Consider the following 14,840-nt stretch of genomic DNA (forward strand, 5'->3'; position numbering starts at 1 on the left):
CTGCTGAAGCTACCTTCCTCATAGCCCATCCTCCTCGATGGTGGAAATCTCACCTCCAGAGATGAATTGCTTTGGCATTGTGCTTTGGGGAAAGGGATTTCGTAAGTCTGCTCAATGAGTAAACATTAAGGACAGTTCGGACAATGGAACTTAGAAAAGATGGTGGAGGGGGTGGAGGAGGGAAGTAGACTATGCCAAGCTGTCAGAATCAGATAAATTGATAGATAGCTGCAAAACCCAAACCTTCCCTTCTTCTCAACTATTTTTTTTGGCAGAGGACATGGCGCAAACCTCTACTGAGCACTTACCTTACAAGCCAGCAGGGCGCTAGGGAGTTTCACATTACCACATGTCCTGTTCACAAAATCCTACAGTGGGTGGGGCTTATCCCACGTGTTCTATAGTTAGGGGACATGAGGTCAGAGAAGTGACCTGGCCATGCGCACACTGTGAGTGCATCTGTGTTGTCTTCCTACATGCTTGGGAACACCAGTCCTTCCACTGTGACAGCTACACCAACTGGCAGCTTTGACACCCTCCCTCTGGAGTTTTCTGCCTCGCCATGTGTCCGGGAGGTCTCCAGTCTCATGCCGGGACTTCCAGGGCTATCAGAACTGCTCCAGCAGCTCTCACTGGGATGCAGTAGGGCTAGAAAATCTACACCTCCTCAGAGACTCGTGCTGGAGGGAACTCCTGGGGTTTAGCTAGGTTCTAGTAACTTCCTCTTTGCTTCCCACACTCCTGAGTTCTTATTTGTGGCTCCTCTAAGTCCAGTTTTTAGAGAACTGGAGATTGCCCCTACACAACTGTTTTCCACTCTGATCTGAACCTCCAGCTTCCTGAGATTGAAGATGTGGTGAGTAGGTGGGGGAAACTTTACAGCAAAACATTAATAAATATCCTTGAGAATAGTATAAACAAAATAACAGTGAAAAATCTCTGGAAAACAAGAACACAGCAGAGTTTTACCACATGCTAAAGCATTACAATTACAAGATTTTATGCTGGTCAAATTATGCTTGTCAAACCCCAGAGTTACACAAGGTCTTGAGGAGCTGTTATAAGGAAGATGGCTTCCAACCAGCCTTACTATTGGAACCCCTCAGTCTCTTTACACCCTGCCAACTAAGGAAGTAGCCTATTCCCACCCCCTCAAGCCCTAGTCTAATCACTTGGAGTAAAATATAAAGAAAAAGGCCCTGGCCAGGAAGCTCAGTTGGTTAGAGCATTGTCCCTATACACCAAGGTTGTGGGTTTGATCCATGGTCAGGGTGCATATGAGAATCAACCAATGAATGCATAAATAAGTGGAACAACAGGCCGTGGCTAGTTGGCTCAGTGGTAGACCATCAGCCCGGGGTGTGGATGTCCCAGGTTCCATTCCCAGTTAGGACACACAGGAGAAGCGACCATTTCTTTCTCCACCCCTCCCCCTTCTCTCTCTCTCTCTCTCTCTCTCTCTCTCTCTCTCTCCCCCCCCCTCTCCCCTCCCCTCCCACAGCCATGGCTCAATTGCCTCGAGTGAGTTGGCTTGGGCTCTGAGGATGCCTCCATAGCCTCGCCTCAGGTGCTAAAAAATAGCTCCAGTTTCAATGGAGCAACTGATCCAGATGGGCAGAGCATCGCCCCCTGGTGGAATTGCCAGATGGATCCTGGTCGAGCACACGCAGGTGTGTCTCTCTGCCTCTCATCCTCTCACTAAAATTAAAAAAAAAAAAAAAGTGGAACAACAAATTGAAGTTTCTTTCTCTCACTCTCCCTTCTCTCCCTGCCTGTCAAATTAATAATAAAAAAAATTTAAAAGAAAATAATGTTATCCAACAAAAGTATTCTAAAGACTCCTGACTGTGATGGGCTGTAACTTGCAGATTACCCCAGCCTCGCCCAGAGTCCTGTCATAAACACCTAAACACCTGGTGATAAACTCCACGAGCTCAATTTGACTTAAAGAGGAAAACAGTATTATCAGCGAAAACTATGGATTCCACCCTACCTCTTTTTTTTCACCAAAAGGAGTTTTCATTAACTGTGGAGAAAAGGGTGTTACAAAAATAAAAGTTTACAATGCCATGGTTTACATGTGAAATCAAAATAAACTTATGCAAGGTTTATTCTACCCCTCTGGAGAAGAAATGGAGAAGTAGGCTCATAACAATTCAAAATAAATAAGTATTCTGCCATTATGATGTTGCCAAGATCAGGCAGGTTGAGCTGGGCAGGTACCAACGCTGAGCCCACAGAGAGTTCTTGAGACCCACAATTCTTCGGTGGAGTCCAGAGGCTGGGGAGCCTCCACATACTTTAGGGCTTAGGGAATCCTTCGAAATGCTGCTGCTTTGACCATTCCTGATAATCTTAAAACCTCCATCAGAATAGAGAGGAGCTCTCTGACCTTCTCTCGTCTCTCTAAAATGAGTCTTCTTGTTGAAGGGGAAAAAAAATACTACATTCTTATCACCTTTTCCTGTCCTTTCTCCAAGGTTCCAAAAAAAAAAAAAAAAAAATACAGCATTGTGCATTGCTGACCTCTGTTCTCTTCTCATACAAAGGATATTGACAGGCCTTTGTATCCCAGACTGGACCACACCTCTCCTTCCCTCCCTTCCACACGCTTGGACTTCCCAGATTTTCCTGGACCCTTGCTCTGTTCTTTCTCTTCCTAAACTCCTAAAATTTCTCGTCCCCAGTTTCTCCACAGAATTCCTTTCCTCTAGGATTTTACACAGGGTTAAACTTGGGTAGTGGTGGTTTGCTTAAAGAAACAAGCTGTATATATGTTTTGGTAATATTTATTACTCTGTAACCCCTCTTCTTTTCCCCTCCCTTCCTCTCTCCCCTCTTTTTCTTTTTTTCCTTTTTTCTTTCTTTCTTTTGTTTCTTTTTCTTTCTTTCAGAAAGAGAGAGGTGAGAAACATCAACTCCTAGTTGCTTCTCTTTAGTTGTTCATTGCTTCTCATATGTGCCTTGGGGGGGGGGGCAGGGCTCAACTTGAGACAGTGACCCCTTGCTCAAGTTAGTGACCTGGGGGTTTCAAACTGCCCAGGTGGATGATCTATCCATTGTGCCATCATCTGTCAGGCCCTTTTCTAAAATTTAGTCCAACAAATAAGGCATACCTTTTAACAGAGAACTTGGGAGCTTGGACTTAAACTCTTGCACGTGTTTTAACAGGCCCTTGTTTCATAAATTAGACTCTTCCTAAATCTCTGCTGCCAAACTGATTTTACTGAAACCCTTTGAAACCCCTGTGTTTTTAGCATTTCGGTTCTCTCTGGAAGTTTCTTTATTTATTTAGTTTTAACATTTACACAGCAGTGTGTGGTAATAGGAACTAACATTTATAGAAGTTCTATGCACTATGTACCAGGCAACCCTTTGAGGTAGATACAGATCTTATCCCCCATTTTATAGAGGCTGGAACTGACGCACAGAGAGAATAAATAATTTACACTCATAAGGCGGCTGAGCAGAGAATCTAATCCAAGGCTGTGAACTCGAAGTTAAACTCTAGGGTCCAAGGCAAATACACACTCACAGCATCTCCCTCTTCTGGGGCTAGTGCTCCGGATAATGTATCAATCTCTCTGACCCTGAGTTTCCCTTTCAATATAATTGATAATCGATTCTTCTATAGCTGGAGCAGTAAATGAGAGAGATGCACGACGGGTCTACTTGGGTCCCTGGCACTGGTCAGTGGCCAATCTCCCACCCACGCAGCTGAACCCACTCAAAGGCAGGGCTGGGTCCTGCTCCTCTCCATAACCCAATCTCATGGTGGAGACTCAACTTTTGTACGTTTCAGACGCATCATCCACCAGACTTCTGCGTCCGCATCTACCTGGCACACTGGCCAGTCTCGCTCTCTCCCCATATAGCTCGCGGGTCCTCAGCTTGCCACCTCATGCCATGCCATCGGCTCCTCCTCCACCCCGGCTTCTCTCTTGGTCCGTACCTCCCGAGCCTCCGCGCTAGCTGCGGGCTTACCATGGCATCGTAGCCCAGGGCGTTCATGAAGTGCGCCACCTCAGCTCCCTTGTACACCGTGAACCAGATGGTGCCCTGGTACTGGTCGCCAGCGTCCAGCAGCAGCACGTGGGGCTCCGCGCTCCGGATCTGCTGCACTTTGGTGTAGAGTCTGGCCACGCCGCCCACGCAGCGGCTGGCGTTCACGCACTTGCTTGAGTCCTCGCTGGTCTGCTCCAGCCGGCTGTGTACGTCGTTGGTGTGCAGGATGGTGAGTTTCCAGGCACCGGCCGCCGGCCACAGCAGCGTGGCCAGCGTGAGGAGCCGCGCCAGTGCCCGTGCGCCTAGGGGACACATGGCTGCGGTGCGTGGAGCGGGCGCGAGAGCAGGCAGGCCGGGGGAGCGCCGGGCAAGCTGCGGTGAGTGCCGGGCGTGTGCGGACGAGCTCAGGAGTTGGGCGCCTTGATGAGCGGGGCGGGATCGGGGCGGGACCGGGCGGGCCCTCTTTCAGCCCCGGGGCCAGCCCCGGTGGCCAGGCGCACGCCCTCCTAGTCACCCGATCCGACCCTGGCAGCCCGGGAGCCCGGGGTGGCGCTGGCGGCTGGCACCCGCTGCTGCGGCAACAGTGAGGAGGTTGTTCCCGGCGAGGAGCGAGCACCGGCCACGATCCCGGCCTGACCCGAGAGCCTGGGCGCTCGCAGTCCTACTGCGGGTGGAGTCGGAGGGTCCACCCTGCGTCTACGTCTTCTCTGATTCTCGACCCTTTTGAGGCACGAATTTTCCTAAAGAGAAATTTCACGTGTTGTGTTGGACTTGGGGTTGTGCGAGCTCGTCACTGGAAAGAGCGAAAGTAGGTGAAGAAAGAAGGTGGAAAGAAGGATGGGCGACCTGGGGGAGGAGGGTGAGAAGAGTCAAGAGTGAGCGAGCCGCTAGAGAGAGGAGCGCTTTGCTTTTCAGGCTGTGGATTGGTTGTGAGACATAACCAGCCATTCTCTTTCCAGTCATTTTGAGAATTAACTAACTCTACTTTGTTTATACGTAGAATCTCAGACGCTAAGAAACCATTCGAATCTATTCCACGTTTATTAACAATTAAAACGTTAGTGATAAAACAGCAACAGTGCGTAGACAGCTATTGAATGCTAAAACGAACCAAGAGGAGTAAAATTAGTAGCTACGGGGGTGTGATGCTGCATTCTGCTGCTCTTGTAGATATTTTTTTCCCGTTCTGTCCTATTTTTGAGGATTTAATGTGTTAAGGATGGTTCACGTTTTAAGACAAAGCTTTTAGCATCGAAGGTAACAGGACTGCATACAGTAAACAAATCATTATAATTGAATTTAAAAAGACAGTATTTTCCTCTGTGGAACAGATTGATTTCTTAGTGCAATCAATAATCTAGCTACTTTGGTTGCCGGATTGGGTTGGGTGGATGAAAAAGAGGTCAAGGGGGTTCAGAAGTGCAACTGCCAGTTATAAATTTAGTCATGGGCATAAGGTACAGCACAGGAATACAGTCCACAATGTTGTAACTATGTTTGGTGCCAGACGTGTGCTAGCCTTGTGCTGATCAATTCGTAAGCTATATAAATGTGTAATCACTATGTTGTACACTAATATTATAATTAAAAAAAAAAATAAGCCACTTTGGGAAGGGAAGGAGAGAGAATAAGTTTAGAGTCCTGGCTTGGTTTCCTATGATTTATGCTTTACAGAACAGCAGATGTAGTTCTCAAAATTTTCCAAAATGCATCAAGCTTTTTAGGATGAAATATACATAAAGATTTACCATTTTACCTATTTTTAAGGGGACAACTAAGGTGCATTAAATATATTTACATTATTTTACAACCATCACCACCATCCATCCCTCGAACCTTTAAATTTTATTTATTTATTTATTTATTTATTTATTTATTTATTATTATTATTATTGAGAGGCGGGGAGGCAGAGATAGACTCCTGCATGTACTCCAACCGGGATCCACCTACCAGGCGATGCTCTGCCCATCTGGGGCTGCTGCTCCCTTGCTTGGCAACCGAGCTACTTTAGCTTCTGAGGCAGGCAATGGAGCTTTCCTCTGTGCCCCGGACCAACTTTGCTTCAACCATTGAGCTGGCTGTGGGAGGGAAAGGGAGGGGAGAGGTGGAGAAGCAGATGGTCGCGTCTCCTGTGTGCCCTGCCCGGGAATTGAACCAGGACTTTCACACGCTAGATGGTGGGATGCTCTACCACTGAGCCAACCGGCCAGGGCCCAGAACTTTTTTTTAGTGGCGAGTAGGGAGAGAGATGAGAAGCATCCACAGCACAGTTGTCTCGGTTGAGTTGTTCATTCATTGATTGATTCTCATACATGCCTTGCCCAGGCAGGGGAGGCAGGAGGGACATCCAGCAGAGCCAGTGACCTTGGGCTTCAAGCCAGCAACCTTTGGACTCAAGTTGCTGACCCTGTGCTCAAGCTGCTGAGCCTGCATGCAGGCGGGATGAACTCACGCTCAAGCCACCTAGGATTTTGACCCTGGAACCTCAGCGTCCCAGGTCCACACTCTATTTACTGGGCCACCACCAATCAGACTCCAGAACTTTTTTATTTTCCCAAACCAAAACTCTGTGGCCATATTTCCTCATTCCACCTTCCGCTCAGACTTTGGCAACCACCTTTCTCTCTCTCTTTCTCTATGAATTTGAGTACTTTAGGTTCTAATATAAGTCGAATCATACAATATTTGTCTGTTGGTGACTTATTTCACTTAGCATAATGTTCTCAAGATACATCTGTGTTATAGCATGTGTTAGAAGTTCCTTCCTTTTTAAGACTGAATAATACTCTTTTGTATGTATATATCATATTTTTATCCATTCATTTATTAATGGACATTGGGTTGGTTTCATTTTTTGGCTTCTTTATTATATGCGGCTTAAGTGTCTGTCGCCGATAGCTTATTGGTTGCTTGCGTAACTGTACTAACCAATGGGGTGAAGTTGCCATGGCATTCAAATAGTCCGGCCTTCTGGCATGCCACCTCACAAATTGTGGTTAAAGATTGGAGCAATTATTATGCTGCTAAGAAATCTTAACACCAGAAGGGGTCTTTGCAATGGTACAAGACTAGAGGTTCTCCAATTGAAAAATAATGTCATAATAGCTAAGTCTTTGACTGGCTCCTCTAAAGGTGAAATACATGTCATTCCAAGAATTGATTTGGCTCCATCTCAAACAGGGTTGCCGTTTCAATTGAGATGTAGACAATTTCCTGTAAAACTTGCCTTTGCTATGACCATCAATAAGTCTCAGGGCCAAACACTTAAGCATGTTGGCATTTTTTTACCTGAGCCTGCATTTGGACACGGTCAACTTTATGTTGCCTGTTCAAGAGTTCGTGAAAGAACGGACATAAAATTAAAAATAATTGATGGTCCTCTGCAAGGTGAGCTTAAAAATGATGGAAAGATCTACATAAGAAATATTGTGTACAAAGAGATCTTTGACATGTAAATTAACATTTTATTATTTAAGTCACCTTTATTTATTGAACTAGAGGTGGCTCTTAAGAAATGTACCACCAGTGGTTTCCTTCATTGCACTCTACTTTAAGCAATTAAGCAAGTAGAAGGGGGAAACCCTGTGGGGCAGTAAGCAAAGGGGCGTCCTCGCCGCCTGCCCTGGGTAATTTAGTTTGAATTAGCAGACACCTTTGCACAAATCATTTTAATTACAATTTATAATATCTAGAACAGCGGTCATTTCGTATGACCGCCGGGCTTTCTAGTCTGTGAATAATAGTGCTTGAATGTGGTGTACAGATATCTTTTTAAGTTGCTACTGAACTAAAAGGGTTTGTGTTCTTGCATGCATAAAAATCCAATCAAACAGCCCTGGCCAGTTGGCTCAGTGGTAGAGCGTTGGCCTGGCGTGCAGGAGTCCCGGGTTCGATTTCCGGCCAGGGCACACAGGAGAAGCACCCATCTGCTTCTCCACTCCTCCCCCTCTCCTTCCTCCTCTCTCTCTCTTCCCCTCCCGCAGCCAAGGCTCCATTGGAGCAAAGTTGGCCCCAGGCGCTTAGGATGGCTCTGTGGCCTCTGCCTCAGGCACTAGAATGGCTCTGGTTGCAACAGAGCAACGCCCCAGGTAGGCAGAGCATCGCCCCTGGTGGGCATACTGGGTGGATCCTGGTCGGGCCCATGCGGGAATCTGTCTGACTGCCTTCCCGTTTCCAACTTCAGAAAAAAAAATCCAATCAAAGAAGAATAGGAGTTTGCTACAAAAAAAGTAAAGGTTTATTTTTAAGAAAATGGTGGCAATCCCAGAGTTACAGGTGAGCTTGTGTTTGAAGACCTGGCTCCCAGATGGCTTGCACAGGGACAGATTATATATGGGAAAAATTATTAATCATGGTGATTAAGGGAGTTGGTGTCCTGGGCTCTACTGATTGGTTGGGACTAGGATGGGAAGTAGTTGATCATTGTAACAGGTTCTTATGTCAGCCATGGCATTGTTTTATCTAGTTTCATGAGGGTGTGGTCAGTAGGTCAGTGTGGGCTTGGGGCTGAAACACAACTAAGGTCAAGCTGTTATCTTTAGGTTGACTGAAACTCTGTTTCTGTGGTCCACAGATCTGAGGCTTTGTTTTTTTTTTTTAAATTTTTTATTTCTTTTTATTGTTCTGAAGTAAGAAGTGGGGAGGCAGAGAGACAGACTCCCTCATGTTTTCGATGAGGATTTACCTGGCAAGCACACTAGGGGGCAATGCTCTGCCCATCTGGGCCGTTGCTCTGTTGCAACCAGAGCCATTCTAGCACCTGAAGCGGAGGCCATAGAGCCATCCTTAGCTCCCAGGCCAACTTTGTTCCAATGGAGCGTTGGCTGCTGGAAGGGAAGAGAGAGATAGAGAGAAAGGAGACGGAGAAGGGTGGAGAAGCAGATGGGCGCTTCTTCTGTGTGCCCTGATAGGGAATTGAACCCCAGACTTTCACATGCTGGGCCGATGCTCTACCACTGAGCCAACCAGCCAGGCTTTGTTTTTAAGACAGTTTGAACCTGACCAGAACCTGACATCCTAAGTACTTAATGATTAAGGGAAGGAGTGGACTGTGGACCAAAAAGGGGCCACATACCAAACCTGACAAGCTCAGGGGAGGCCTACATGGAGACCTTTCAAACTCAGAGACCTAAAGTAACCACACAGAATGGTCTGAAATGAAAACTTCCTAACCAAAAGTGGTGCATGCCAGGTAGTCATGACGCGGGGCGGTATTTTTTGTTAATGAAGGTCAATCTTGACCTTAACTGAGGCTGTCGTTTTTTTCCATCTAAGATAACATACCTTTGGAATATCAAAGTAATTTCCTTTTTTTTTTTCTAGACTCCTCAAAGCACAATCACCTCATCAGAGCAGAGGGTGCAAAAACCTTTCTTGTTATATTATGTTACTCCATACCATACTACTGATTATATTTGGATTCACCATTTATTCCACCAATATGCTTTTTCTGTCCCAGGATCCAATCCAGAATACCTCACTGCTTTTTATTGCCATGTGTCCTTAGTTTCTTATAATCTGTAACAATTTCTCAATCTTTCTTTTGTCTTTGAAGGGTAGTGGTTTTTGTATACTCTCCCTCAATTTGGGTTTGTTTGATGTTTTCTCATGATAAGACTGAGGTTGTGAATTTTTAGAGAGAATGCCACAGCTTTGAGGTGCCTTCTCATCACATTATATTTGGGAGTACATGATATCAACATGGTTTTTCATTGATCACTGGTGAACTGATGATTTGTTGTTTCTTCTTTTATAAATTTGGGCCACTGCAGTAGCCTCAAGTTCTTGTCCTGGAGATATTACTATATTTCTGCTTCTACATCATTCCCTGTTCATTCATTTATATAAAGATTTAAAATGGATTTTGATTATTTATTGAATCACATTCAAATTTTTCAGTCTCACTTTTTAAAAATTTATTTTATCTGCCCAACCTCACTTCCCATTGTTCATCACACATTCTATACTTCCTGTTTCCTTCTCTCTGTGTAGTTCAGAATAAGTCACAAAAGTGGACGAAAAAGGGATTCTACAGATATAAACCTCACAGGATGATCTTATCATAAATTCCTAACTGGGAAAATTATTGTGGGTAGTCATGCCCCAGGCATGTAACCTCTCCAGTTAAAGGCTCATCTTTGCCTCAAGCAAGCTCTGTCCATTGTTTTTGTGCAATGACCTCCCTCCTCTCTGCAGTCTCCAGATGACCCTCGGCTCAGAATGCAATATTCAGTTTCCCTTTCTATCTTGGAACTTCTCATGTGTGTGCTGTGTTTGACTCTCCTATATACGGGGTTCCCATACGTATGTATGTAATTAAACTTGGTCATTTTCTTTTGTTAATCTGTGTCGTGTCTATTTGATTATCAGACAAGGTGAATGAAACTTGAGGGTTAGAGGAAAAGTTTTGTTCTCCCTCACACCTCCAAACAACCATTCCAGCCTGCTCTCAGGACAAGGCCCTGGCTTCCTTTAGGTTCTAGTTCAAGTTCCCATAAAGTTTCTTTGATTAAATTTCTACTTCCTCAGAAATGTAATCTTGTACCAGTCAATCAGGAATCACCTGAGCAGCATTAGTCAATCTGCCTAATAGACCTCTGCCAGCCCCTATAAGGAAAGTAACCTAGCAATAACCAATCTGCTTTTTTGCCTAGTACAACTTCTTTATTCCTACTCTCTTCTGCCTATAGAATCTCTTGTCTTGTATAGTTTTTTTGAGTTCCTTTCTAGCTGTTAGATTGGATGCTGCTTGACTGATGAATCTTTGAATAAAGCTACTAAGATCTTTAAAATGTACTGAGTCGAGCCTGACCAGGCTGTGGCACAGTGGATAGAGCGTCGGACTGGGATGCGGAGGACCCAGGTTTGAGACCCTGAGGCCGCCAGCTTGAGTGCGGGCTCATCTGGTTTGAGCAAAGCTCACCAGCTTGGACCCAAGGTCCCTGGCTCGAGCAAGGGGTTACTCGGTCTGCTGTAGCCCCACGGTCAAGGCACATATGAGAAAGCAATCAATGAACAACTAAAGTGTCACAACAAAAAACTAATGATTGATGCTTCTCATCTCTCTTCATTCCTGTCTATCTGCCCTTATCTATCCCTCTCTCTGACTCTCTCTGTCTCTGTAAAAAAAAATGTAGTGAGTCGATTTTTTTTAACAAGACATGCACGGGGTGGGGGGAACATCATATAACTTCAGATATCAAGAAATGCCAAAGTTTGTCAGCAAACCATCAGAAGCTAGGAGAGAAGTATGGAATAAGTTTTTCTATCTTGGTCCTTAGAACTAACCCTGATGAAATCTGATCTTCTTCTGGGCTCCAGTATATGAGCCAGTAAATTTCTGTTATTTAAGTCACCCAATTTGTGGTATTTTGTTGTGGCAGCCCTAGAAAACATACTTAAGTAAAGTGATGTAAATGAACCAATGTCACCACAGGCTAATTGATATAAACAAGATTTAAGTTTCATTGGCATATTTCTGGTCACAAAATGATCACCAAACTTCTAAATAATGATCTAAAGCTCTTTTAATATTAAACATTGATATAAATGTGAGCTATGTATACATTTAAGAAAGATTAATACAAACAAGTAAGGTAATACTTTCCAGCCCACTTATTCCAATTCAGAGTCATGGGTAGCCAGAGCTTATCCTGGTCGCTCTGGGTGCAAGATGGGACCTACTTTGGAAGGACACCCTTCCCTTGCAGGGAGATTCACACCCATATCAACACTCACTCAGACCAGAACAATTTAGTATGCCTGTTCATCTTACGTGCACATCTTTGAGATGTGGGAGGGAACCTGAGTACCCGGGCATGGAAGAACCTGCAAACAACATAGACAGTGGCCCTGGCCAAGTATCAATTTTCCCCCCATCAACATTATAACAAAATGACATAGAGCAAAAACAATATTATTTGAGGACCTGCTGTATGGTTCATATATGTGATGTTGAAGGAGGTGAGCAGAAACCACTTTATGGGCCAATAAAAGGAGCTTAGACTTGCCCCAGGTCAAAGGAAGGAAGATATTGGGAAGACAGGACAGAAGACCCATGCTAGCTGACAGAAGGTACAGAAAGCTTATTTTCATGTTTTTAAACCGTAGAAGAGGACATAGTCTGTCCCCTCTCAATTCATTTTTTCCTGACAAGATAGAGGCTTTCTCAAGTGGAAGCAGCTTACAACTGGAGCAAAGCCTCAGGATCTTTGGCAGAGGAGGGAAGATGAGGAAGATGTAAAAGTTACTGGTGGAGGAATCACACACTGAGCAGTTGGCCTCATCCAGCTGTGCTCTCATCGCTAGGTGCTGCCCAGGCGCCCTTGATTGGCTGCTGTGGAAAGAAGACCATGGGGCAGGCCATTTTAATTCGGGGACTGCCTGATTTTTAGCCAGAATGTCCGTGAATGAAATTATAAATATTATATTGTCATATAAACTAAACTGATTTAAAAAGCAATCATTTCTTTCTTCCTTTTTTTTTCACTAGCAGAGTTTAAAAATCATAAACGAAATTTATGTTTGGGATAATAAGAAGAAACCAAGGAATTTATAGGAAGCTTGTTTGGAGGCCACGGCTTTTCAAGGACAAAATGGCGAGATTCTGAAAAGTGGCAGAAAGTGTGAATGAACCTTTTCTTTAGTAATATGCTCATTTTAAAAATGATATTTTTATTTTGCCAAACATGTGGTTTCTAAATTTGGGTATTTTATATTAAATGTCTTTTAGAGTTCAGAAGATTATTTTTTAAACATTACATAATATGTAATAAAACTTGAAAATGTATGAATTTATCTTGGTTTTAAAGAACTGACCTGCCACTGACCAGGCGGTGGCGCACTGGATAGAGCATCAGACTGGGATGTGGAGGACCCAGGTTCGAGACCTCGAGGTTGCCAGCTTGAGCACGGGCTCATCTGGGTTGAGCAAGGCTCGCCAACTTGAGCCCAAGGTCGCTGGCTCGAGCAAGCAGTCACTCGGTCTGCTGTAGCCCCCTAGTCAAGGCATATATGAGAAATCAATCAATGAACAACTAAGGAACCACAACAAAGAATTGATGTTTCTCATCTTTCTCCCTTCCTGTCTGTCTGTCCCTCTCTCTGACTCTCTCTGTCTCTGCCAAAAAAAAAAAAAAAAAAAAAAAAAAGAATTGACCTGTCCTGTGGTGGCACAGTGGATAAAGTGTTGACTAGGAACACTGAGGCCACCAGTTCGAAACCCTGGGCTTGCTGGGTCAAGGCACATACAGGAAGCAACTACTACAAGTTGATGCTTCCCATTCCTCTCCTCCTCTTTCTCTCTCTCCCTTTCTCTCTCTGTATCTCCTCTCTCTAAAAATCAATAAATAAAATCTAAAAAAAGGAATATAATTTTGTATTTCATTTTATACTGACACATGCAATTATTACAAAGTGCAAATTGCAAATTTGAGGCATGACAAGAATTTGGATTTCTGTATAAAAACAGAAATAACTAAAGTCTATGCAAATGTGATAAAACATGATGTTTCAATTGTAATTAAAATTACTCATACAACTCAATAACAAACAAATGTTCGATTAAAAAATGCACACAGGATCTGAATAGATGTTTTCCCAAAGGAGACATACAGATGACAAACAAGCACATAAATAGGTGCTCAACATCACAAATCATCAGGAAGACTCAAATCAGAACTACAATGAGGTATCACTTCACACCTGTAGCAATGGCTATGAAAAAGACAAGAAATAACAACTGTTGGTGAGGCTGTGGAGAAAAGGAAACTCTTGTGCACTGCTGGTGGGAATGTAAATTGGTATAGCTACAATGGAAACAGTATAGAAGATCCTCAAAAATTAACAAATAGAATTACCATATGATCCAGCAAGTCCACTTCTGGGTATTTACTGAAAGAAATGAAACACTAATTTAAAAAGATACATGCACCCCATGTTCATTGCAGTATTACTTACAATAGTCGAGAGATGGAAACAGCATTAAGTGTAAATGGAATACTATTCAGCCATAAAAAGAATGGAGTCTTTCTATTTGAAACTTTACAATATCATGCATGAAACTTGAGGGCATTATGCTAAGTGAAATGTCAAGCAGAAAAAGAAAAATATTGTATGATCTCACATATATGGAATCTAAAAAAGAAACAAACGACAACAAAAACCAAGCCCATAAATACAGAGAACACTTGGTGGTTGCCATTGGGGAGTGTGTGTGTGTGTGTGTGGGGGGGGGGGGGTGGGGGGGGTGGGGAGGGCAAAATAAGTGAAGGGGGTCAAAAGGTACAAATTCCCAGTTATAAAATAAGTAAGTCATGAAGATGTAATGTACAACATGGTGATGACAGTTAATACTGTATTGCATATTTGAAAGTTGGTAAGAGAGTAAATCTTAAAAGCTTTCATCACACAAAAAAATACAAACTGCCTGACCAGGCAGTGGCGCAGTGGATAGAGCGTTGGACTGGGATGCAGAGGACCCAGGTTCGAGACCCTGAGGTCGCCAGCTTGAGCGCGGGCTCATCTGGTTTGAGCAAAAAAAAAGCCCACCAGTTTGAACCCAAGGTCGCTGACTTCAGCAAGTGGTTACTCGGTCTGCTGAAGGCCTGCGGTCAAGGCACATAAGAGAAAGCAATCAATGAACAACTAAGGTGTCGCAACGAAAAACTAATGATTGATGCTTCTCATCTCTCTCTGTTCCTGTCTGTCCCTGTCTATCCCTCTCTCTGACTCACTCTCTGTCTCTGTAAAAAAAAAAAAAAAAAAAAAATACAAACCATTTTTGCAACTATGTATGGTGACAGATGGTAATTTGACTTATTGTGGTGATCATTTC

At 43.9% G+C, this 14,840-nt stretch overlaps 1 protein-coding gene across 1 annotated transcript in view; it reads right to left on the reverse strand.

Moving 5' to 3' along the window:
- NT5E (5'-nucleotidase ecto) overlaps positions 1–4,444 on the reverse strand; it is a 61,946-nt gene extending 57,502 nt beyond the window's left edge. Inside the window, exon 1 of the mRNA XM_066358928.1 lies at positions 3,985–4,444. Within this exon, the coding sequence (XP_066215025.1) occupies positions 3,985–4,320 (336 nt within the window). The 5' untranslated portion in view covers positions 4,321–4,444. The remainder of the gene's footprint in view (positions 1–3,984) is intronic.
- Positions 4,445–14,840: the final 10,396 nt, after the last annotated feature.

This window comes from Saccopteryx leptura, chromosome 1 (genome assembly GCF_036850995.1).
Source record: "Saccopteryx leptura isolate mSacLep1 chromosome 1, mSacLep1_pri_phased_curated, whole genome shotgun sequence".
NCBI classification, from domain to species: Eukaryota; Metazoa; Chordata; class Mammalia; order Chiroptera; family Emballonuridae; genus Saccopteryx; species Saccopteryx leptura.